We start from the raw sequence: 26,039 nt of genomic DNA, 5'->3' as shown, positions 1-26,039 counted from the left end.
ATGTGATAAAACACAAATACACCTTAAGTGATATTAGCAATGTCATAATGAAGGGTCCGTAACAAGTCAAGTATATGACTCTTACAGTGAGTAGCCTTTCTAATGTATTGACTTCGGTGTAAGAAATTCATTACTTCTATGAACTCTCGGCCTTTGGGAGCGGAATGTGGGTCATTAGCCCAATAATTGCCCAGTAACCAACTATCATTGGTTGAATTGCTTTGTAGACCATGCTAGGTTTTACTTCGAAGGAGTTTGGTTTGAAATGTACCCATTATCAATGTACTTGCGTTAGGACATGCTGGTATAATTTAGAGTGAATTGAAATTCATGCTGTGACCAGTTAAGTTTCCTTTTGCCTTTTTGGGATCCAAGCATGATGGTCTTAGCAATATCTAAGATGGCCCTGAAGTACAATTGGATAATTTTGTCTTCATATGGCAATTGACAATCTGCACCTTCTCAGTAAAGACAAGCTAATGATGACACTTAAAACTGCTTCTATCTGTATATGGGTGAGTGAGTGTGTGGAGTTTGCAAGGAAGTTCTCAGGCCTCGTGGGCCTAATTTCCTATAGCTACTGCCATGTTATATGTTCCATTGTATGTCCCTATATTATGCAAATCTGCACATTGATCCCAATCTATACACCTAATACCAAAAGCTGTAAAAACATAACACACTGCTCCAATCGCTCGTCCCATCCTACCACTCAACACACCTTCACATCAACAGTATTGTCACCACCCACACAGCAACCATACCATAAAATGCTATTGCTCTCTGTGCACTGCATTACTCCAAATGCGTACTTGCCACACAACGCTACACCCTCACTGCACCAGACTAGACCACATCGCAACATAACCTCCACATTGTATTATACCTTATTCGTCATATTCTGCATCCAGTGTCATGCACTTCTAAGTTTTCCATGAGCTTTGCTACTCTTTTTGTAACTAGCAGTAGCTCGTCTTCCCCAGCTGCAACATTAGATTGGTTGAGATCAATAGAGGCAGTGGGGGCTTATAGGCTGTTCTTTGTCTAAAATGATATCAGGAGCTTATACATGGCCTTCCCCAGTATGTCAGGCAGATGTTGACCGTTTTTATAATGCATGCCTTTTAATTATGCCAGTTTTCATTCTGTGTTCTGTATTGCTTTGCCATCGACTACTGCTATTTCCCAATCTGAAATGTTGTCATCCAAAATGTTCCTAATTCAGAATCTTTTGTGCCTGTCATTCTACCTGATAACATTGTGGGCAGGTTTTAAAGTTTTAAAAGTGCTACTTGTTTGGAGGTTACACTGCTGGAGACAGATCACTGGAAACTGTAAGTTGGGTCAATACTGCAGGGTTGTCTGTCTGAGACCTTAAACCATTGGGTGTGCAATTTATATGGGAACATAGTTCTCTATCACCTCTCAATATGGGGGCACATCCAGGGGAGGGGAACTAGCATTGTATTCATCTTGGAATACTCTTCAAAATTGATACTGGACACTGTCTTTGCCGGAGGTGGGTTAGATTTGTGACTGTTTGTCAAATTGTAGATCCTCATTCAAAACTGGTGGGTGTCAAACAGAAGGGACATGGAAAAAAGTGCCATGTCTAGCTGTTCTTTGTTACAGACATTGGAATCGGGGAACATGTATTTATTGACAGGAGACACAATTTGATTGGAAAACCAGACTGAAAAAACAGCTGGAAGGGCCCAAACTACTCTGCCTCTTGACATCTCTTTTTTTGTGGGTTTTGCAAAGTACTACATTCTCTTTGGAGCAGTTGTGTTGGGATTTAATTTATTAGCTTTTACCTGCACAGCTTTTGGACTGTGCTTGAGAAATCTCTTGCAAACAAAAAACCTCTTGAAACTGTTTTGTGCCCACCCATTACTTACCATTGGCTGGCCCCTATGTCACACTTGTTTCCTTGCTTCTGATTGGTCAGCGCCTCCTGCTCCTTTTCAGGGCTTTAGCGTGGTCTCTGCCCTGAAGCACGGACCAAGTACAGTTTCTTGTGATCATTGTTCTTCCACTGGACACAGGTACCTGCAGGTACTTTTGAATGTTTCTGAATTGTGTGTCCTGCTGTCTTTCTGCTCCTGTGCTGCTCAACCCACACCATCCAAACTCCTCCCACTGTTGATGCTCTCTCCCAACTACTTCTGGATGAACTGTGGCAGCCATGTATGAAAAAGCATGCTCCTCATGGCAGTCACGTGGCTTTACAGGTCTACTAGAGAAATATCACACCTTGTCTTCCAAAGATGGACGCTCTGTGAATTCCTGTGCTTTTGGTCTGAAGAAGGCTTAGGATGTATAGCTCAGAGAGAGGGTTCATAGCCAAACATGGTTTTATCCTGGAAACAGCCTTTGGTGGGTGTGTGGATAGCTAGAAAGAAGCGACTAGGGTAGCAGTGGGGCCTGCAGGAGCACATGGACTGGTGACTGTTTGCACTTGTCTTTCCTAGGCATCATCCCTTTAAAATGTTGCAGTTGTTCCCCTTAGCTAGAATAGGGCAGTTGTGTAGACCAAAAATTCTGTAAGGATATTGGGTAGACTGAGATTAGTTCTTTATTTTGGCATGTGTTTGGCTCTTTGTCAGCAAGTGAGAGAGTAAGACGCATCTGCAAGTGAACAGTTTGAAAAGGCAGTATTGCCTCTACAATTAAGCATGATCATTTCAGTTATTTTGGATGTTTTTACGTTCTTGTTGAACCAGCCTGAATCCTTTGTTCAGGGTGGCCTGTGACGTGATGTTTTTAGGGGTTCTACTGTGTAGAATACCTCTTGTCGTCATGAGTTAAATTGCTTTGAGGATGTGGACAGTGGTAAAATGGCAGGTCTGCCTCTAGACTTGAGCATATCTAAACCTAAGTGGGGGAGTGAGCGCAATGTGTCTAGAGGGCCAATAGGGGGGAAATAGAATAGGGTGCCACATATATCCGCAGAAGGAGATCATTTTGGTGGATCACTATGCAAGTGGTTCAGTTTCAAATAATGGTAGGACGGAATTTTGCTGAAGTGCTTCACAAGTGACCCTTGCTTAAGTTGAATTGTACTTGCCCATCTCAATTTGTGCCTGAAATATTCAGGGAGGACCTGGCTTGGCAGTTCGGGTGGACTGTTCCATGAGGAACAGGGTCAAGTCTGATTTGCATATGGCCAGGGCTGGCATGGTGATCAAAAGAATGATGGATTTAACCCAGATCTCTTGACTGGGGGTGAATGTTTTGATTTGTTCTGCATTCTGTCCATCAATTGTGTGTCCTTTGCTTTCTCGCCCTATGTGCCCCAGGTATGCCGAGACATGGGTCCTGGGCTCACTGTGCCACTGGAATCAAGCAATCCTGGCTGAAGAGGGGTGAAACCCCCAAACCGGTTCTAGGATGCTTGTTTCCTGTCCGGGGAGGACCTGGCTTGGCAGTTCGGGCTGGACTGTTCCCATGAGGCACAGGGTCAAGTCTGATTTGCATATGGACAGGTCTAAACTGGGGTGGCATGGTGAGCAAAAGAATGATGGATTTAACCCAATCTCTTGACTGGGGGTGAATGTTTTGATTTGTTCTGCATTCCGTCCATCAATTGTGGGTCTTTTGAAATATTAAGTCCGGCTTTATGCAGGTCAGAAATACCTGTTCAGTGTACACCTTGGTGGTGTGTTAACTGTGCCGTATGCTGTCAGCAGGTCTATGAATAGGTGGACTGCATAGTTTTGCTTTGCCCTGTTGATTTTAATAGGCATTCCTTTTGTCTACTTTGGGCCGCAATCTAATTTTATTTAGTGAGTCTCAAGTACGTTGATCACAGACCGCATGTTTTCTGTAGTTCTGTATTGGTACAACACTTTCGCTGAATTAATTTGTTTCTAGCTTGATTATGTTGCCTCTTTCAGTACAGAAATTCTTGTCTAGCTAGCCATGTGTATTAAACTGTAACATCAGTCTTTTCACTAAAGTAATGTTTGCTGTTGCTCCGAGTGACTTGGCAAGTGAAAGGCTGACCAGCCCCATACCCAACAACATCGAAGGTGGTTGCACAACGCTCCTGAGTGCGACTGTTTTGGATTGGCAGTGCAGCCTTCTGTTAGTGTTTATAATATCAGTGCATACGATAGTTAGGAGCTGGAAGAATGTATTTCTGTACCTGGAGGGAAGTGCTACATGAGCAGATGAGTGCCTGGGTCTGAGTAGGCTTTTGGAGGGAAGGTGATAACTGTGTTTTTTTAAAGGCTTTTTTGTGGCTTGTGAATGTTGGCGGCGATGGAAATTGTCAGTAGGTTTGCAGCATATCTGATAGATCCGGATTAGAGAAGCTGCTCTGAGGTCCAGGTTTTACCCTTTAGGGGTGAGTAGATGTAGTGATTTTAAGGTGAGATGGATTGAACTGATGATGTCAAAGAGTCTGTCATAGTGTTAGCTTTGTGGTCTCATGAAAGATAGAACACTTGCATACATAAGTTGCTGGTGTAGGAAATTGAAATGGTGGTGGTAGAGAGATCAGTGATGTTGGTTACTGTGTTTGTTCATGCTAGTAGGACATTGGATGCGATTTGATTGGTTGGGTGTGAAGGCTAGTCTGATAGGTAGTTGTTTGAAAGATAATAGGACGAAGGTGCTAGAAATAGTTGAGTGGCAGTTAGATTCTAGCGATGATGGCTAGAACTTGGTTAATCTTGTTAAATCATTATTGTGTTGCTTTCTGGAATAAGTTCAAAGAAGTCTAGGAGCAAATTCTAGAGTGAGGGATGTCTCAATTGAAAATGTCTAGGTTGTTATGTGATATCCGCGTTGTTTGCTGAATAAGCAGCAATGAATGTATGCAGGCATTGTATGTTGATAGTTCTATGGTGAGGTTCAAAGTTTTAAGTTCATTTGTGTAGATGAAATTGCAAAGGTGCATTTGGAACTTTGGGTAGTCTGTGGTGGAGTGCCTGTGCGGCAGTTGGTTGATGGGATGAGGCATATGGCGGTGGAGCAACATAATACCTTTCCTCAATGTGCACAGTAGGCTCTCAGGTTTCCATTTTCAGACCCGAGATAAATGGAAGGTATCAGTAGGGATGTATGCCTAGACCTGGCAGTCCACATAAATCTCTGCCTGTCTCCAAACCAAGCCGTGTCAGACCACCAATCTTCTGCAAGTAAGAACTCTGACGTGCACCTTGATCTTGGAGGCAGAGGTTTATGCTCTTCTGAGCAATGGAGCCACATGGGAGAGGCCCCACATTTGTACTCTTTTTAGGTCTTACCTACAGACCACTTTATCTCATATTTAGAGAGCTTTGGGTTAGCCCATTGTTTGATAGGTTGCCTTTCTCGTCCTTATTTGCTTCCTCTTCTTGTGTTTGTCCCTCCCCAGGAACATGGAGTTTTTCTTATTCTTTTGATAGTGTGACTTGGATCTTTCCACTTATTATATCCAGGGAACTACTTTTTCTTTTGATTTTAACACTGTGGAAGCATATGTGTTTTCTTGCTGCCCTCCCCATCCTCCAACCATGTGCTGCTTCCCTCCTCACATTCCAACCTCTACGTGTTGCTCTCCCACCATAATTCTACCATCCCCCAACCCCATTACACCCTTTGCTGTTTGCCTGTGTTTGCTTCCTCCCCTAGTCTTGTGCTTCTCCATTGCTCCTTCATCGCTCCCTTTTTTACTTTATAAGAGGTCCCAGCTACTGCAATTTTCACCTGGTCTATTAGTTTCAGTATATGCACTTTCGCATATCTATCTTTTATTTACGTTTAAATATTTAAAAAGTCAAATGAGCTGTTGCTTTATTGTGTGTGCGCACACATCTGTCATCAGGGTAGGGCAATTTGTGTCACTACCTTATTTATTTTCTTTATAGTTAGCTTATTTGCGAATTCTACAGCTTGTGGTTCAGTAAGACGTTTTTGCAAAGGGCTAGGTTTAGTTCTACTTTCATCAGAGCTCCTGCAGCAGCTGAAACGTTCTCCAGTTATGCATCTTTCCTATATTCACATGCCTGAATCATCCCCATAGCCGAGGCGGGAATCTCATGGTATCATTTTATGTAAGCAGTGCAAAGCTGAGTAAGCTCTAATAGCTTAAAGTTACCACTGTATTTTAGTCTATCCACTTTATTAAAAATAAATAAACTTTCAGCTGATCAGGACACTGCAGAACCAACACCACTGCCCTCAGAGTTCACCCCTACCTTACTGCACATCATGTGAAGGGTGTCTCCATTAGTTGCTCAGTGTTTCTCTTTTAAAAGACCTATTTTCATCATTTTGATACCAAATCTGACCTTCATCTGCCACAATAATATTTCTTACCTCTAGGTGACCTTTCCTGGCAGGAATCACGACAGTTGCTCTTATAAAGGTATTTTCAGACCTTGCGGCTCCTGTGGGAAGCTAAGGCTACATTCAGAGGCCCCCACAAGGAGTGCCTTTATTTATTGCTTTTTTTGTCAAAACACTAAAGGACCGAGAAGGTAGGCTGTTTTTATGGCTACAAAAGATTGATGAATCAAACAAAAGTGGGAGAGAGGGGTCCGGTTTTCAGTAGATTCGGCCTCCTTTACATGAACAACTAAAAGGAATCCAACTGTGCTCTTAGTAGCTATCTTCCAAATGACCTTTATAGTATTCATAGAAAACACGTTTTCTTAAAATAACCACCACCCACCAATTCCTAAAGTGGCTTCAGAATTTCATCTTAATGAGCCTGTAGTGCCAAAGTCCTTTTTCAAAAACCCTAAAGATGCAGCAGAAAGACTGCATACACTTGACATATGTTGTTGTCTAAGATTCTACATTGAGCGAGCACAGAATTTCAGAAAATTGAATCTACTTCTAATTGCATACGGACCTCTGAGAAAAAGGTATGCTGTATTCAAACAAACTGGCTTGATGGGTTTCAACAACTATATTCTTTCAGCTGAAGGAAGGCGGCTCCTTGCAAGGAACTATAAGGGCTCATTCTAGAAGTACCATGGTGACTTCTACGTCTTTATTTGCAGGTGTACCTCTGTCACAGATCTGCTATATAGAATAACACGCATACTTTAACTCAACACTACTGTCTTGATTCAACGATTTACGATGGTGCCTGCGGTAGGAGACACAGTTCTTGGCTATCTCTTGACTTTGTGAGGCTATGAAATGCATGTATTTTACCCACTACTCTTGTTTCTCAGACTAAATAGTTTTTATGCCAAGTTTTCACATATTTCAGTATTAAATGTTTATGCAAGTCCTGTTCATTGGTCACTCTTCTGATACAAGCATTTGAGTCTATGAAAGATTAATTACTGGAGGAAATGCAAGTTACATACCTGTGTATTGGGGTCTCCAGTATTGGTATCTTTCATAGATTAACAAGGGAACCACTCTCCTCCCTGATGCACTGCGCCTCTGTCAGGACATTCGCAGTAATACTGAGAAATCTGAGGTATGATGGCTCGTGGTTGTTTGGTTCTTTTTTGATTGATTTAAATTGGCTAATCAAGTGGTCAATACACTATTAATGCTCAGCTCATCTCTGTACTGCTTCCATAAAATTATACTGCGAGACTCCAGCCTGAATGACTGGGATGATTCAAGCATGTGAATCTATGAAATAGACCAATAATGGAGAGCTGCCACATTATAGAGGTCAATAACTTTTCCCCTCATACAGCCATGCAACACATTCCACTAAATTAATCCAGACTTATTGACCTAGCCAATGCTTGTTTTTTTCGCCTCCATGTGCTATCCGCTCCTTTTGTTTGGACCTTATTAAAATAATTCAACATAACCTCCTGATTTAATTTCTCTAAGTTAGCTGAACCCTCTACAGGGAAAAATTAAGTTCATTGGGACACTATATCATCAGTAATGTAAGAAGGGGATCCAGTACCATTTCTTAAAGAGTAATTACGATCACAGTAGTTTTCCACTGCCTTGAAGTAAATGAACCACCTCCTGCCCTGAAGAGACATAATCCATGCCTATGAAGGGCAGGTACTTAAAGGTGAAGACATATGCAACGTAGTAGTGTGCAGACACCGCAGTGTCCAAAGCAAAATTGAGGTTGACAACCAGTTAAAATATAAAGTGCATAACTGGCATACGCTGTGCAGGTGTCCGAACAGGAAACATCACTGGAAAAGGTTGGAAATTTACTCCTGACAAGCAGAGTAAAATGTTTTTCGCTGTAGGAGGAAAAAAGGTGTTGAGGAAATGAATTTGCAATTGCCATACTGATTTTCGCATGAACGGACAAATCCTGTATATGTTCGCTCAAGCAAAAGTGGATTTCACAAAAGTTTGTAGAGAGTATGTTTTCTTGGGCTACTTCTTTAAACTCTTGTTTCTAAAAGCCGTAAATATGCACCTGTGCAAGTATGCATAACTGTGGATGGACTTTTGTGACCTTTATAGAATTGGGCCCCTAATATATTTTCATTTTGCTCATTATTTCACTTTTTTTTTTTAAAGATTTAAAAAAAAAAAAATGTTTTATTATAAATATGGCACGCATGAAACATGTTTTACTAAACAATGCCTCGGAGGTATCTAAAGTTGCAAAATAGTTTAGGAAAACATTTGTTCTCAAATTGCAGTTTTTTTGTTCACTTTTTATAAGGAAATCAAACCACCCCAAATCCCACTTTCAGGCTTCTGTGTTTATTTACAAATCATTGGGCAGAATCCTGGGATCCTTATAAGTAACCTCAAATGTATGCTCAACAATTTTATATTCCTAATTTATACTCCAACCACTGTCAATATTACAAGTTAATTTCATTTCCTTGAAGCCTCACTTGTCACTTATTATACAGGCATTGTATTAGTAAACCGTGAATACAAGTTTAAATATCGAATATATACAGATACAAATATTGCTTTAGTTGCAAATAATACTCTTTCCCAGATCCATAGTGTGTTTTTTTTTTTTAAATTGTTAACCAAAAGCTTAGTGCAGCAGGGGGCTTACTTGTATAGTGGACAGAATGAACAAGACAACATGTTGTCCTTGTTCCAAACAAAATGTCCTTGTTGCTGGATCTAGGAATTTCTCACCCTAAATCTATGAGCTTTGGGTTCTACACAGTCAGAAGTGAAGCCGTACAAATGGTAAAGTGATGTTTGAAACCTTCTTAACACCATAACTGCGTGCCCCCCCCCCCCCCCCCAGTGCTGAGCCCTTTTTAGGTCTTGTGTGGTGTTGCAGCGCAAAGCGCTGCTCGCCTCGGCGAGATTTATTGTTTAACAAGGAGGGCTTGAAGCCCCGCCCCTCATTTCCACTGGCTGGCGTCGCTTTTTGTGCTAAACGGTGGCCTGCCATTGGAAATGAGGGTTTTTGGGTGACGCCCTTTCGCTTCCGAGCCGGACTGAGTCGCCTGCTTTGCTGCTGTCGCAAAGCACTTTCTTATCTTTATGGGGCCATGCATTTCTAATTAGAAACACATGGCAGCATAAAGACAAGAGATCCCCATGCTCAGTCTGCTGCGCGGTCCTCTTTCACTTTCGGGACCGCGCTTCGCGCTCGGTATGTTACGGCGGTCACGTGCCGTAAATTGTGTTCATGAAGTCCACCGTGGAAGAGGAGCAGTTGTCAGCAAAAAGGTTACAGCAGCAGGTTAGGTAAAATGTGGTTATGTCGGCTAATTTCCTCCCGTGGCGTGAGGTGGTGCCCCATGCTATTAACAAAATGGAAGGTTATACGTTTTCATTTTATTAGTTAACTTGTTTTGAACATGCCCTTCACGTGGATTTGTGGGCTGGAGGTACATTAAACTCGTAAACAACGGACTCCTCTGCCGAAGAACATCTTCCCACCTTTAATTCAGGCACAGAGGAACACCTTTCAGTGTCCCGCAGTACTGTATGCATAAGGTAACTGCTTTTGATTTTTTAATTCATTTAAAGCGAAATGAGGGCTGACTGAACGCTGATTTCCTGAAACCAGCCCTCCCCATTTTGTTCTATGCTCTTTTTGCTTAGGATAATCTATATGTCGCACTGTCTCAAGTTACTCATTTACGGTGACCCCGCGCCTGCCTCTGAGTCCGAGATGTTTAATGGCGGTAGCCTCGTGCTGCTTCAGGGAGAGGATGTGGCCTCATGGCCAGAGCTGACGACTTTGGTTCTGGGGAACGAGGTTCGTGCCTCTGCGTGGGTTCAGCATCGTGTGATTCTATGCAAATCGCCTAATCTTCCCCATGTCTAAAAATACTGAAGGTGTCCTTGATTAACGTAACGGGTGGCAATGTAAATCGCTCTAATACCTTCGGGTCGAGTTCGCGCTCTTTAAATCTACAAGAAAACTAAAATCAGATTCTCTCTTCCTTTGCCGTCGGCTATGACAAGCATGTTGTAAAAGTACGACTTTAAGTTTTTTTGCTGCAAGAGAAGAGCAAGCCTTCTGTTTTGAAGTGTCGCCATGGCATTGGTTTCAGGACCTCGTTTAAGAGACGCTGCAGTGTTTTTTATTTTAAGACTCACTCAAATCGATGGAGACGTGTTGTGTCCCTGAGGGGGCAGGAACGCTGTGAAGTAATTAATAGGGGAAAGGCAGCCATCATTCACTTTTAGATGATATCCCACACTAGAACTATTTTATCTGACACCTGAACCTGCCATTGGTAACGCGTGGTTTTCTGTATGTAGAATTCCTGCGCGTTCGGTGGACGGAAACCGCTCGGCTCCTTGTTGGCTACAGAAAGGTCTCAGGTCTCCTCATTGACTCGCATAGGCAGTGGCGACTGGGGACATTTGAAGGTGGTAGGGCGTGAAAGTTGTGGCCAAGTGCTAGTCGCAATACTTTTGAGAAAAAAAAATAAAGGGCAAATGGAGCATTTAAGGCAAAATTGAGAGCAATGTGGTTTATAAAGCAAATGTGAATCTGTAGACTTGAAAGAGTTAAACACATTTCAAAAGACCCCATATCCTTCTGCATTAAATATGTTCCACAGTTAAGTCTTTGTGGTGTGCAAATCATCTTTATTAGCTGTAATGAGCTGTGAGCAAGTGAGTCCTGTGGTTCAGGTGCGGCGGGTAACAGAATGAACATGCACGTTCACGCCATGTCTGCACTAAGCTGGTTTTACGTCTGTCCGTGCATTGACTCAGTGGCTTTTAAGCGCTATAGTTATGCCTCAGTCCAGTGGTAGGGTTCTGATACATTGCTCTAGACTAGAATTGCATTGGCATCTGTAGCAGAGCAACATCCATGGAAAGAGGAGTCCCAACGACTACTACGTTCAGATCTATTCTGACTATAAAAGTGCCAATTTTGAAATGTAGACCGTGTATTGTGAAGAAAACGCATGCACAACCTCGTCCAACTATGATATCTCTTAGTCGTTCGAAAGCTCACTAAATCAGCTTTTTAAACAGTAGTTGAGCATGATGTCGCTACCAAAGACACTCTTCACATGATGTAAGGCCTACCACTACCTACTTAAAACAAGTGTTTACACCCCAGCCTGCCAACAATCCGTAATGCTATGCAGTACATACTTTGAGCCGGTGTCCCTCCTGGATAATAAACGGCCAACAAGAACACGTAGAATACAGCACACCTGCTGCATTCTGATTATCCCCGAAATGAAATCGGAGCTGCATAGACGAACTCTTCCACAGCCCACTCCCCCAGCTTCCAACATCCAATCAGGAGGCTTGAACAGCAGTACAAACATGAAGGGAGTCCTTTAGTTGTTGCCACCCTCTTTACTTCGTGGATGTAGGTCAGTCCTGCCTTGTACCATTTATTTCAATGGTGCTCTGCTGAAAACTCCTGGGCCACAGCATAAGCGCCCCGTTTAAAAGTTAACCATTGCCGCTTCCTCCAGACACTCCCATCATGCTGACATCACTCTACTTGTGTGTGCCTCATGGACGAGCGATAGCCCTCGCCCCGACCAGCACATGCGCATGAGGACTTGTCTTGCTCCTCAAATTGTTCCTTAAAAAACAACAGAATCTGTGTTGCAATTAGCACGAAGCAGTGAGCACTTTATTTAAAGCTGCTCCATGGTGTACATTCTCTCTTTCCTCCCGGATGCTGTTAGGGCAACCCCCCCTTTCGCCCGTTAAAACCAGCCGCCGATGGCATAGTGCCTTGCCTGGGCCTTTAGTTCTAAAATGTCTGGTTGCCCTCCCCACACCAACATTGTTGAAAGTTATGTCCATAGTAATTAGTGCCACTTAGCAAGGTTCTTCCAACTTCTTACATGGCTTAAAAGGGTTAAAACTAGCGTTACCACCGTGCTTGGTTTACTTTAACTATTAATGATGGATCAACAACGCAGCACTAGAACTCTTTAAAGTTTTCCACTAGCATTGGCTGTCTGTCTTAAGTATGTACAGATAAAGGTTAAAAATAATGTTCATGCCATTGGAAAACCAGCTAAGCAGCCATCATAAGGAAAGCTGATTCTTGGATCTTTAAAGGGTGCAGCTGGGGCGGTCTAAGGCTGACTTTAAAGTTGGGTAACCAAGTTCAAGTCTGGCAGGAGCCTCAAACATCCTGCGATTCTGGGCAAATCATTTTGATGCCCTGTGTCTACCACATAAGGTATCCATGTCAAATTTGCGTCCTTTTCTTCCAACATCATGGGGATTCTAAAGGTACCCAGGGTTTGTGGATTCCCCTGGAGGGAACCCAGAAATTAACCAAAATACAGGTAATTTTTGTTTTTTTTGTTGGGATAAATGGGGAAAAAAGGGCTACAGATGACCCCCCCCCCCCCCCCCCTGCAAGTGGTATCAAAATAGGGGTTGTGGTGCTGAAATCGCCAGCTTTCAGGGACAAGCAGACTTTTGTCAGAAAACCAAAACTTTTTTACACAGTTCTGGCATTTTTCTGTGACATAGCCTATTTTTGCTATTTTTTGTGCTTTCAAAGTCTATTCAGTTAATGGTAGAAATGGGTATGAAAGCAATAACGGATCCTGGAAAACTATACATTTGAAAAAAGTAGACACTATTCTGAATTCATCAAGGGGTCATTTGTGTAGATCCTTCAAGGTTTCTTTATAGAAACTAACCTTTAAATATAGGATAAATTGAAATTTAGTTGAAAAAAACAGCCATTTGTGTCAACGTTTTCACCTATAACTTCTACTAATTATGACAGCTGTTTAAAAGCAATATACCGTTACATCCGCTGGACCTTTCTGGTTGTGGGGATATGTAGGACTTGTAGGTTCACCAAGAACCCGACGAACCCAGAGCCAATAACTTAGCAGCGTCTTGCAATGTTTTTTTTAATTATGTACCGGGTATATAGCAATTAATTTGGGAAAATATATAAATGGAAAAATCGGTATGAAAGACACCTATGTATTTCTAAAATTGGAACAAAATATAGAGTTTAGAAACAGTAGATATTTACACATTTCTGAAATTGTAAGTACCCATAACAGCATGAGAATTATAGGTCATTTTTCAAAAGGACTTCTTTTTTAAACAGTCTTTCATTTGGGAGGCAGAATTGCATCGAAAGTTAATAACAGTTGCTCTACAAGTCTGTGTTATCCTAAGTCTCCCGATAAAAATGGTACCTCACTGGGGTAGGCCTAATGCAACGTGGGCACATTTTATTTTAACAGTGAAAACTGACCCTTTTTTTGTAAAGTGCCTAGCTGTAGATTTAGAACCCTAGCTCTGCCAGCACCTAGGGAAACCTATCAAACCTATACATTTTTTAAACTAGACACCCAGGGGAATCCAGGATGGGGTGACTTGGCTTGCTCTCACCAGGTTCGGTTACCCAGTATCTCTTGCAAACCTAAAAAATTGTCCAAAAAACCCACATTTTCCTCACATTTCTGTGGTGGAAAGTTCTGGAACCTGCGTGGATCCACAAAATTCCACCCACCCCGCGTTCCCCAGTCTTCCGAGAAAAATGGCACCTCACTTTTGTGGGTAGGCCTAGTGGCTGTGACAGGAAACATCCCAAAACGCAACGTGGACACACCACATTTTCACAATGACAACACCCGTTTTTTGCAAAGTGCGTAGCTGGAGATATTGAACCCTAGCTCTGCCGGCACCCAGGGAAACCTATCAAACCTATACATTTTTGAAAACTAGACATGATTGAGATCTGTGGGCTCCCAAACATTGAGCATGCACATTCGAGGTTCTGGGGGTACCTCAAATCCACACACTTAGGTGACTGTCGTCATAACCGCCTTCCAGTATTGTGTAATGAGGGGACACTCATATCGTGTGGTAGAAAGTACCTGTGAGCCCGCAACCTCTCGGGCAAAGTGGCGTGTCTGCCCTCTCTATTTTATATAGGGTAGATCGTGTGAAATACGTTCTATGTAGTATTTTAAGTTGCACTAGTTTTAATCTGGAAGGGGTCACCACTTCCCGCGGGGACGCCAGCGCCTCCTGCCACAGTAAAGCCTACCTTGAATTCAAGCATTGACTGCTGGGACATCAATATGGGAAACCGTGAAATGTTGAATGTTTTAGCATTTTTAAATAAGCACCTATGGTATTTCAGTGGCATGGTTAATCAACTGTGGGCACCATGCTGCTTCTTGAGTGCTTGTTCTTATGTGTTGGAGGAGATGGAGCGATGGACTCTTAATACAACTACAAAATTCCTGCTTTGGGTTGAAATAACCTCGCTTGTGTAGTGCTGCCCGCTCTTTGCTGTTCTCTTCAGTGTGTTTAATTAAGAACACATTGATTAACGTTACAGCTGGCTGCCGCTCTGTTTGGTCTTTTGGTGTTGTGCCCCCCTCTTCCAGCCCCCTCGGTACTGCCACCGTTGCAGGGATGAGACGTGGGACCTTTCATCATCTGGGGCGCAAAGTGGCTCGAGGAGTTGATTATTTCATTGCTCCTCTGTCCTTTTCGGTGTCTTAACTCAAGCTCACTTCCATATTACTTCCCTGCTTCTGGCTGCCACAGTTAAAGGCAATGCTTTTGCTGGTGACAACATAGGTTTGCACGATTGGCTGGCTAGATTAACCCTCTACAGAGAGTGCGAAGATTGGATATTTTTAGGCAGCAAGTTTCCGTCATTACTTGTTTTTAATGTATCAAAAGTTGTCTTTTTCACTTTGTTAGCTTTTTTAGATGTTTTTTGTTTTGGGCACAGTTTGTCCGAACTCTTCGTCAGGGCTGGAGTTCTAACAATGTATTTATGTTCATGGATTAGAAACAAAATGCTGAAACCACTTTAAAAAATGTCTCCGGAAACAGCATCAATAAAATGTGAAAAATTTAAGATGGGGCATTTTTTTTCTAAAGACAGCTTCTCAAACGTTTGCACTGTAGCAAAAACCATCGGCAGCTAAACCCTGCAGAGTAATATGTTTGTTAAGATCAGGAGTGCACAGACTTTTATAATACCAGTAACGTTTTGAGTAGTTATTTGGGTACCCATAGTTCGTGGTCCTTTCTACTCTCGCAAATGTGAGACCTATTGCATTGCAAATGCTTGTTTTGTAAAGTGCCTAGCAGAGGATTTTGAAACCCTAGCTCTGCCGGCACCTAGGGAAACCTATCAAACGTATACATCTCTGAACTAGACACCCAGGAGAATCCAGGATGGGGTGACTTGGCTGGTTCTCACCAGGTACTGTTATAGAGAATCCCTTGCAAACCTAAAAAATTGTCCAAAAAAACAAATTTTCCTTGCATTTCTGTGGTGGAAAGTTCTGTAATCTACGTGGATCCACAAAATTCCACCCACCCCGCGTTCCCCAAAGTCTTTCTAGAAACTCACTTGTGTTGGAGGCCCAAGTACCTGCGACAGGCAAGGGCCCAAAACGTATTGAGGAAACATCAAAATTGCCTATCACCAAACGCCCTTGTTTTGCAAGAGGGGGTCACCTGGATTTTTGGCCCGTGCTCGGCGGCCAGCTAGGGAAACCTAACAAACCCACACATTACTGAAAACTAGACACCCTGGGGGATTCCAGGGGGTATTGGTTGCGTGGATCCCCCAACGTTTTCTTACCCAGAATCCCCCTGCAAACCTCAAATTTAGCTGAAAAAATCACTCAGCCGCGACAGGCAAGGGCCCAAAACGTATTGAGGAGACATCAAAATTGCCTATCACAAAACGTTTTGGGCCCTCGCCTGTTGCGGGTACTTGGTCCTCCCACACGAGGCGCCATTTTTATTGGGAGGCCTGGGGGAATGCTGGGTGGTAGGAAATTTGTGTCAGCCCGGTGATCCCACAACGTTACCATAAAAAAATGTGTGGAACAAGTGATTTTTTTTTCCAGCTAAATTTGAGGTTTGTAGGGGATTCTGAAAATGTTGGGGGATCCATGCAACCAATACCTCCCTGGAATACCCCCCCCCCCCCCCCCCCCCGGGTGTCTAGTTTTCAGAAATGTGTGGGATTGGTAGGTTTCCATAACTGGCCGCCGAGCACGGGCCAAAAACCCAGGTGACCCCCCCCTTGCAAAGCCAGGTTGAGTTTTGATGTCCCCTCAATACATTTTGGGCCCTTGCCTGTCGCGGGTACTTGGGCCTCCCACACGAGTGAGGCACCATTTTTATCGGGAGACCTGGGGGAACGCTGGGTTGTAGGAAATTTGTGTCAGCCTGGTGATGCCATAACTTTCCCACACACAAATGTGTTGAAAAAGTTTTTTTCATCGAAATTTGAGCTTTACAGTTAAACACACTCAAGTTCACTTACTCATAAAAATACTAACAAATTCTGTGTCTTCCTGCAGAAAAACAAACGGCACATGACACAGATATCCTTGCACTATGGCGCATACAGCCACTCCCAAAATCACACACCCTCACATATAGATAGTTAAATACTCTTACACACATATACACTGCGTTTCACATATGTAGTTACTGACACATGTACAACTGAGAGATACATTCAATCACTAACACACCCACACATACTCACCCAACCATACAGTCCATCACAGATGCACTCTTAAAACCATGCACCCACTGAATCACCCACTCACACATCTAGTCACAGAGTCACACACACCCTACCCACACAAACACTCAGGCACCCATACAGATACTCAGACAACCAATCAATAACCCATATAGACACTCATATAGCTATTCACAAAACCATGCAGCCACTTATACACCAACACACAGACACATACAGACATTCACACAGTTTAGTCTGCAGTAAGATACATTTAATGACTCACTTATAGACTCAGTTCCGCACCTAAAAATCATCCATTCACACACTTGTACACCCACTTATTTTTCAAAAGGCCTTTCCCTATATATATATTAAACATATTAAAACTGTTCAGAAACACATACTCAATGGATGATGTCATCAGAGATGTCATCAGTGATGTCACTGACCATGTCATGAGTGATGTAATATGTGACGTCATCAGCAGTGCATTGCGGGGGCGCGAGTTATAGTTAGCTGAACTAACTATGACAGGGGAATTTCTAGGGTTTTGTACGAGGGAAATGTCCAGCTAACTATAACACCCCTGAAACCTATGTTTTTTTCAGTAAATATATATATATGTGTGTGTGTGTGTGTGTGTATAGATGTGTGTGTGTGTGTGTGTGTTTGTGTATATACATGTGTTTCTGTATATATACATGTGTTTCTGTATATATGTGTGTGTGTGTGTGTGTGTGTATATATATATATATATGTGTGTGTATAGAGCGAAAGGGGGAGAGAGACATATCATCTATAGAAAGAGAGACTCTCCCTCTTTTTTTTTTTTTTTTGTAATTTCTTTTTTTTATAGCTATGGCTTCCCTGGGGGCAGATTGTGCCCACGGAAAGCACATGGCTATAAAAATTTTGCAGCTTATCCAAGGTGGTTAGGAATTGTGTGTTCTACGTAGTAATAATCTAGCACACAATACAAAATCAATTGTTTCCTGGCTATATGAATATATACTTGATTGGACATCAGTTTTATTTCATTGAGGAAACGGTGCCCTGTGTATTCCACATCAATAAACAAGCATTGGCAAAGTCATTGGGACCTATTAGCTATGCCAATGCTTTTTGCCGGTGATGTGCATTATCTGCAAAGAAAAATCATGAGGATACGATGCATGCATAGTGCATACACCTCATAATGCTGATGCCCCGTGTGCCATTCTGCAGATACACCATGCATTATGACTTACACACGCTCTTGTCACCACGCTTGGCGGGTGCATGTCCCAGCTTCCTTTTTAGAAATGTAACCGCCTATGGCCTATTGGTGTCTGTTACGCGCAGTAGCGGCATCTGGTTTTAATTATAAATGTGTTTATAATTAGCGCGCGTTTGCTTTGCTGCCACGCTCCCTCGCTCCTCTGTCGCGCACCACTGGTTTCTATTCCGTGCTTGTTAATCATAGTAATTCAACCTCATCCCAGCAAAAAAAATCTTCCTCCAAAAATAATGTTCACAAATATCCTGCAAGTAACTTCTAAAACTATTCCTCTTCCGCCTCCGTATCCACGAAAGATAATCTTCTTGTCCTTCCCTAATATCTTGTCAAACTTAGTTGGCCAGCCAATCACGACTCCGGATTAACCCTCCTGAAATGCGTTTCCTCTCTGGTCCTCCCAGTCCAGGACCAAACACAACCCCTCAATTCTTATCTTCAAAAACATCACAATTTGCTATTTTAAAAGCCACTTCGCATAAATAGGGCTTTATATCTCGTCGATCCACCCTATATCTTTCTAATCTACGACTGACACTCCCCGTCTGTTCCCACAGACTAACGCCAACACAATCGAATTCTCATATTCCCCATTACTGAACTTCCGGTTTTATTAGCCAATCCCTAATAGGACGGACCGCTGGGGAAGCTACAATTTTTACATTCTTAAAACATTTCCGCCAATGACATGCAACTTAGCTTCCCAACGCGGACTAGATAACAATGTTCTGTGTGAACTCTGTCTTTCTGTAGAATACGTTATCCTTCTTATCCTCCCGCTATGCCTATCAGAGCTCAGGGGATTAGGAACCCTGTGCTCACTGTTAACGCTCCTCTCTTGACCACGTGCCCGAATTAGCGGCGCAGTTTGAGGATCAGTGTGGTTATCCATATCCAGGTGAAAATCTGATGGATTGGCCACTGCACGTGGAACTATAGGTCCATCTGTTACAGCCCTCCCGCTCTTGGGAGCACTAAGGGTAACATTTTCTCCCCTCATTACCGGGCCTTTACCCAAAGGACAGCTTTCCTTGTACCTACTTAGCTCTGCCAAACTCCCTGAAAACAGCAATAATTGGCGAAGCTGCTCCTCCTATGTGAGCCAGCTGGGACAAAATAGGCTCTAGCGAGTTCAACATTATTTTCCCAAAGCGGGCTGACACCATGTCCACATCAGACAGTCTTTGCAGGCCCACCTCCCCCACGGGGTCTTCCCACAGATCCAGGGGGATTTTGCTTTGTCCTCTTGACCTTTTGGCAACTGTTCCAAAACTCACTGACCAGTCCCAATCGGGTCCATGTGCTTCCTTTTCCCACCGGACGCATTTTGGTCCTCTGTGGAGCCCGCAAGTCAATTTGAAGCGCCTCCAGGCGCTTACCGGTGATGTTGGTGGGTCCGCGTCGGAGGCTGGGGCTGATCCTAATGCCCCTCTATAGATGATAAAGGGACAGGCTATGCAGAGCGCATATTCATGTCTACAGGTGGTGGTAGTGGAGCCAACGAAAGCCTGCGTTCAGCCAGTTCGATTTCTTTATTAATCGGCCCCATGGCCTTCTGTAGGTAGCCATCTAATGTGGCATCTGTGCATTTAGGAGCAGGTGTAGGTTTCTTTTTTCCCCATCTCAGGGAAATGCGTGAATCCTCAATGAGCCAAGTATAACAACAAGGTAGGGGTTATTTCCTTTACATACCATTCCCTCTCCTTACTTGGCTTTTTTCTGGTATCTCCGTTGATGGAACCAAGAGATGTGGCCCGGGCGCAGACTGGCCCGCCCTTGGCTTCGCCTGCGCGCGTACCAGGCACACCCTCGTCGCGCGCTGCGGGAGCCAGTGAGTGAATTTTAAGCGCTTTCCGGTGACGACAGTGGGTCCGGGTCCGACTTTATTTCGGCTGAAGTCTCCGTACACTGTTTATGAGCTGCAAGTTTAAAAGGCGAATACCTGATTGCTTTTCGTTCACATATGATTACGACTGATGAGCAGGTCTGTGCAAATAAGATGTTGACCCAAGTACCGGTTGGGTCAAAATAGTAATTCTACTTGTAATAAAGTGCATTTACAGCAAATGGAGGAGCCCAGCAGCAATTGGAACCTTTTAGTCCCTATACGAAATCTAAGATGTATGCATTGAAAAGACCGCAAGGTTTATTGCTATTAATGTATATGGCCCTAATTCCGCTAACGCGCAAACCTAGGGACTTGCTGGTACACCTGAGACGTTGGGCATCGTTCCCATTAGTTTGGGGAGGAGATTTCAATTGCAACCTCAATCCTCCTCTGGACCGCTCTGGGGGTCCGGCGCGTAGGCAGTCCATGCCTGCTAAAACTGTCGCGGATGCCATAGCAGAGCTGAACATGATAAATGCTTGGCGCTCCAGAAATAGTGGCCCGGGGGGGGGGGGGGGGGGTGGGATTCACGCACTACTCATCCCGCATAACCTGTATACCAGGATCGATTACTGTTTTTTCTCCTGTCTACTGGCCGCTGCTATCTGCGGCTGTGAAGTTCACCCATGCTCAGACTCTGACCATTCCCCGGTTCAATTATGATTTAACACACTATCGAAAAGACCAGCCCCTTTTACCTGGCGGTTTCCACCTTACACCCTGCTTGATAACGTGTTCAAGGCGGAAATGGCAGAAGCCATTGAGGTCGTCTTCGACACTAATATAGGCTTGGTTCCTCTATTCACAACGATATGGAAAGCCTTTTAAGTTTACATAAGAGGGATTGCTAAGTCCAAACACTCAGGAGTACTCCGCTCTATCTGGGATCACCGGACAGTCCTGGAAAGGAAACTTGCTGCCCTTGAACAGGAGGCCCTGGAGGTGGGAGCCGAACAGGTGGTTGCGGAATTAAGATATACACTGGAAGAATATCCCAAGACTGCTGACAAAGAAGTTACTTTTCTTGGCAAGTACGCCGTCGCCAAATCATATGGTGAGGGTGAGCACCCGGGTGCCACACTAGCGGCGATCCTGAAGCATAGATTGGAAATGACTGGAGTTACAGTACTCCGTGCAGCCACCAGCAAGGTCCTACGTGACACTGACGCCATTGCTGACAGGTTTAGGCCGGAAGTTGCCCCCTTCTCCCTCTTACTGTGGGCAGAATCCCCTCGGAAGGTTGTCTCAAACAATTAATCTCTTACCCAAGATTATCGGAAATATCACTTCACTAAAGCCAGGCTCGACTGGCAAATTGATCTAGAAAGGGCATTAGACGATGATACATGGCGCTGTTGCTGCGAGGCTACACTGCACGACTCCCTGAACGAGCGGCACCGTATTGTACGTTTCAAATTTATCAGTAGAGTATATTAAACGCCGTTCCGCCTACACAAATGTGGTCTCTGAGACGCCGCAAGATTTGAAAGGTGTGGTATTGACCCCGCAGGGTTTATCCACATGGCTTGGCTATGCCCTGAAGTAGCCAACTACTGGATGGCCATTTTCCAAAAACGTAGTGATATTACTGGAGAGTCTCTGAACCCTGACCCATTGTTAGCTCTGCTTGGCTTCTCCAAACATATCTGCAAATGCATTAGGCGCTTGGTCGACATGGGACTACTGATAGCTAAGCGTGTGGTTGCAGTACATTGTGACAGAGGTCCCCCTCCCCTCCCACTATAGCGCAATGGTCGCGAGATAAGTTAGATTGTAACACACAAACTGAACTCTATAGCGAATTACTCTGCTCACCCCCCTACCCCTCCCCCACCCCCAAAGAGTCATCCTAAGAATATTTGGAGCCTATATCAAGATTACCTGGCAGATAAGGTGTAAACAAGATAACTGTGGACTCTTTTCCTCACTCCCTGCAGGAGTCTGGCAGGGGCAGTGGTAGGATATTACTGTTTTCCCCCTTGGGAATTGTTCTTGTGTGGCTCTTTGATGTATTCTTGTAGGCCGCTTTTGAGGTTCTTCCTTGGGATCTCTCGCCACACATTGTTCCTCTATAATGTCATTATAGTTTCCCACTGATGTTTGTAATTGTCTACTTGTAGTGCTCGCCATCCCCTACTGTAAAGCCTTGTGAAATCGTGTACTAAGAATGGGAATGTTCCTGGAACTATTATATATACATACTGTGATTGTTTTTTTTTTTTAAATTGTTTCTCCCCTTAGTTATAATTGATATTATTTATCCTGTCTTTCTTGGTTGTAAAATTCAATTAAAATAAATAAAAAAAGACCACGAGGGGTGGGCGATCAATGGAAGTGTTGATGGGGGTGGTTGAAGGAATGGGGAATTAAATAAAAATAAAGGCAGGTGAGGGGAAGAAGGAACACAAGAATCCTTTCAAAATGTTTCTTACCTAAATTTCTGTTCTGTGGTCCTTTTCAAGTTAACACAATTGAAGTGCAATATGTGCTAGATAGTTCATTGTTTCTGGGCTCTATTTTGTTTAAAAAAAAAAAAAAAAAAATCTAAGAAAGGAGCCAGATTTTTTTTCAAAGTTTCCATGTCAACTTTTGTGCTTTTATTATCTGTCAATGAAAGAGGTTTCTTAGGCATCGCTTAACCTTTTATTTGCTAGTTATTTTAAGTGTGTGTGGAAAAGGCCTTTTGGGGCATACAAATAAGTTTTACTGCTGTGCTAAAATAAGTTTTTTGTTTTTTTTCTCCACCCCCATTTTCAGTGAGAAGTGCCATTTCTGAGGAAGTTGGAGCAATACAAGTGAGTCCAACACACATCTTATTGATCTTACTATGTGTGTTGTTTATTGGATATAGGTTTGTTAAACATGTTAGCATTGTGCAAGATTTCTTCTTTACAAATCTGCAGCTATTTTTGAAGCAAGGGTAAGAATAAAACTCTGCCAAAAAAAAAACGTTTTTGGTAGCCTGCCTTTTATGGTTCTATCAACAGAATATCATGAACCATCTTACCTGTCAACCAGTTGATACTGCTACTCAAGAAATATGAACATAGCATTAATCGCGTATGTGTAAATTAAATCTTCACCCATAATGTTTTGGAGCATTATAATCTGCTTAGTGTAGTCTCGTTTTTCATCTGTCGGCCCATGTGTCCTATTTAAGTTAGACATCATATAATCATCTGTAGCTCGCGAATCACCTTCCTCTTAATTGTCAATTGTAAATGGGTGTCAAGCATGACACGTTGCCCCCATGTCATTTGTGGAAAAAATATGGAAGTACATACATTTGTGTAGACTTGGCCAGACCCAGCCCCAACCCAAAGAAATGCATTTTGTTTGTGAAGATTGTATGCACTTCAACCTTTCTCTGACATTCCTATGATTCTCAAAGCTCAAATGGACCTTATGAGCTGGCTTTTGTCTGTGTACCTCTACCCGATATGGTGTTTCACAGGCTAACCGATATTATCAACAGTGATCTTGCTCCCAGGTCGGAACACACCATCTCTTAGCTTCAATTTAATTCTGTCACAACAAATACTAATTTTTGGGGACCCCCAACGCTCGGGTGAAAGGAAAGACACAGGCCTAGTGTTATCTACATTCCTGTTGTAAGTCCCAGGTTTTAAAGGATAAAAGCCCTCACGCACCCTTGGGTGAAATGCTTAATTTTAGGGCCCAATTGTGTTGCTTTCTGCTCCCATTCTCCTTTCCCATGTTGTATTGCTTCCAGCCCTCCCGTCGTTTCTGCCAGTGCTTGTTCATTTTAACTAGGGGAAGCTTACGATGTAGTTGTGGTGAGGGCATCACCAGATGCATGGCTTCTGTATGCGGAGTCTGAGCCAAGACGCAGTGTCACAGCCTAGAGCTAGCCCATGGCATCTCTGTGTAGCCACAAATCTTACAGAGCTTTCTGCCTTGTTACATGAAATTGCTCTTAAAACCTATGATTTGCAGGTCTCATGGGGTGAAGGGGCCAGGGTGGCCCTCTTTTAAGATGGAGAGGAAGGGGGGTGATGCTCAGAATGTGGTGCTCTGTGGCCACCTGCTTTTGCCACTTATGTAAATTGGCCCTCCTCCCTGGATTTACAGTACTGCCTGTGATGTCTTGAGTTGTGTCTGATACTGCTTTGCTTTATTGGTTGTGCCTCAGCTTTCCAGTTGATCTGGTTTTCAGCTGTCAGATTCCTGTGAGTCTTTGAGAATTGCACTCCCTAAATTGTTTATCTGGCAAAAGCCTTATGTTCAACAAGCACTCAAGTTCAAAGGAGTTAGAGTTTACAGGTCTAGAGTGTCTTGCTACTTTTTTATTGCCAACTGTTGGTCATCTTGTAAATAATGCCTGGCGAGATCTGGGTGGCTTTGTGTGACATATTCACAACATCCATGTAAATCTGCGAATGGCTATAATCAAATGCAAAGGAAGTTGAGGAAACGTCAGAGTAATTGCTCTGTAGCTGTTGGTATTTACTGCTGTGACAGGTGCATTATAGCAGGAAGAATATCCTGCACACAGTATCAAATGATGCTAATAGATAAGTGAAGTGGTCACTGTGTTTAGAAATGTGTTCCGATTCACACCCTTTTACTTGAGACTCATGTAATTTAGATCATAGTTAATTTGAAAAAACTGGCAAAATGTGTCTCTGAATTTCCAGTTCTTTGGATATTCTGTTTGGGGGAAGAAAGCACTAGTATTTAGCTGTAGAATCTTCTGGTTTTTGTACAAGAAAATGCACCATGCAATTCTGTCATTAAAGTTTGTTTTAAGTGAAGCTTGCAGTAGAGCCAGATGAGGCAAATTTTAAAGGTGTATTTATGCTGGTCTTATGTGAGCAAATGTTCAAAGTGACTAAAAGGAACCATAGATGTTTTTGATAGGTTAAAGGGTTTGCTCGGTTATTTAGGATCTCTTTCCACATCTCCAGATGGTGTACATGCAAGCTTCCTCTCTGCTGCACACAACACAGTTCGGGGGAAAAGGCTACTATGTCGTTTTCTTCTAAACTCTACTGTGCCAACTATTTTCGGTTATTTCTGTCAGATGAGTCACAAAATGCTCCTGCATATTGTGGGTAGCTTCAGAATCACTGCATGTTATTTTTGTTTTTGTAATGGCTATAGTTCTGTGACCTGTTAATTAGATCAATACTCTTTCAAGCGTTTAAAAGTTACAACAGTTAAAAACAATTTTCAAAGTGACTCTACTTGACAAATTCCTTTTAGTAATCCTTCAGTGTATTATCAACAAGCATTTTTTATTCTATTTAAAACTTTCAGGATTTGTTTTGCAATTAAGTTTTTATTCACTTAATTTTCAGACAAAGAAAAAAAATGTAATGAGCACCCTTCATATATTGCACGACAAGTTGGCCAAAATTGCAGGTAATGTCACTTCTTTCTACATTTACTTCCGAGTTTAAAAAAAAAAAGTAGCAGTTTTGTTACATTCCTGAATGGCTTTTTTTTCCAGTTTGAGTGCTAATGATTGTCAAAATAGGCTACAGGTTGCATGTCCTAGGACCAAGATGTACCTTGTATTCACCGGGAACAGCTGTGGCATTGGTGGAACATCTATTTACTGCACTTGTTGGGGAAATCTCAAAGGAAACCCCCCTGATCAGCTATTGCATTCTAGTATGACATACTTGAAATTGACCGATTCCCTGATTCGCGGGCTCCCTTCACTAGCGATTCAGCTCGTCTTGAACATCATGACTATACGGCTACACTTGTGATCGGCAAGAGCACCTACACCGCCACGGATGCCCAATTGGTATTACTCAACCACCGGCGCCGCAACTTCAGTAATTTTCGGAACCCACCCGCTTAGTGAGCCTCTTGTCTAAAAACGCTCAGCTAGCATAGGTCTCAAACCCCCGGACCGACTCCTTCTCCGTTTTTCCCCCCGCACACTCATAATTCCGGCAGTGTGCTCTCAGGCTTGTCATTACTTTGTCCTGATGATGCTCTATGTATCTTGTTATAGATAGAAACCTCGTCGACTTGTTGAACAGCATGCA

The 26,039-nt window shown here is 43.0% G+C and overlaps 1 protein-coding gene across 2 annotated transcripts in view; it reads left to right on the top strand.

Annotated features, from left to right (window-relative positions):
* The window catches only part of LEMD3 (LEM domain containing 3), a 209,161-nt gene that overhangs the window by 10,461 nt on the left and 172,661 nt on the right, over window positions 1-26,039 (top strand). For both annotated transcript variants that reach the window (XM_085653431.1, XM_085653430.1), the window contains exons 2-3: window positions 22,774-22,811; window positions 25,338-25,401. In XM_085653431.1, the coding sequence (XP_085509557.1) occupies window positions 22,774-22,811; window positions 25,338-25,401 (102 nt within the window). The remainder of the gene's footprint in view (window positions 1-22,773; window positions 22,812-25,337; window positions 25,402-26,039) is intronic.

The sequence above is a fragment of the Triturus cristatus genome, chromosome 4_1 (genome assembly GCF_964204655.1).
Source record: "Triturus cristatus chromosome 4_1, aTriCri1.1, whole genome shotgun sequence".
NCBI lineage: Eukaryota > Metazoa > Chordata > Amphibia > Caudata > Salamandridae > Triturus > Triturus cristatus.
This window is presented reverse-complemented; position numbering and strand designations above follow the sequence as displayed.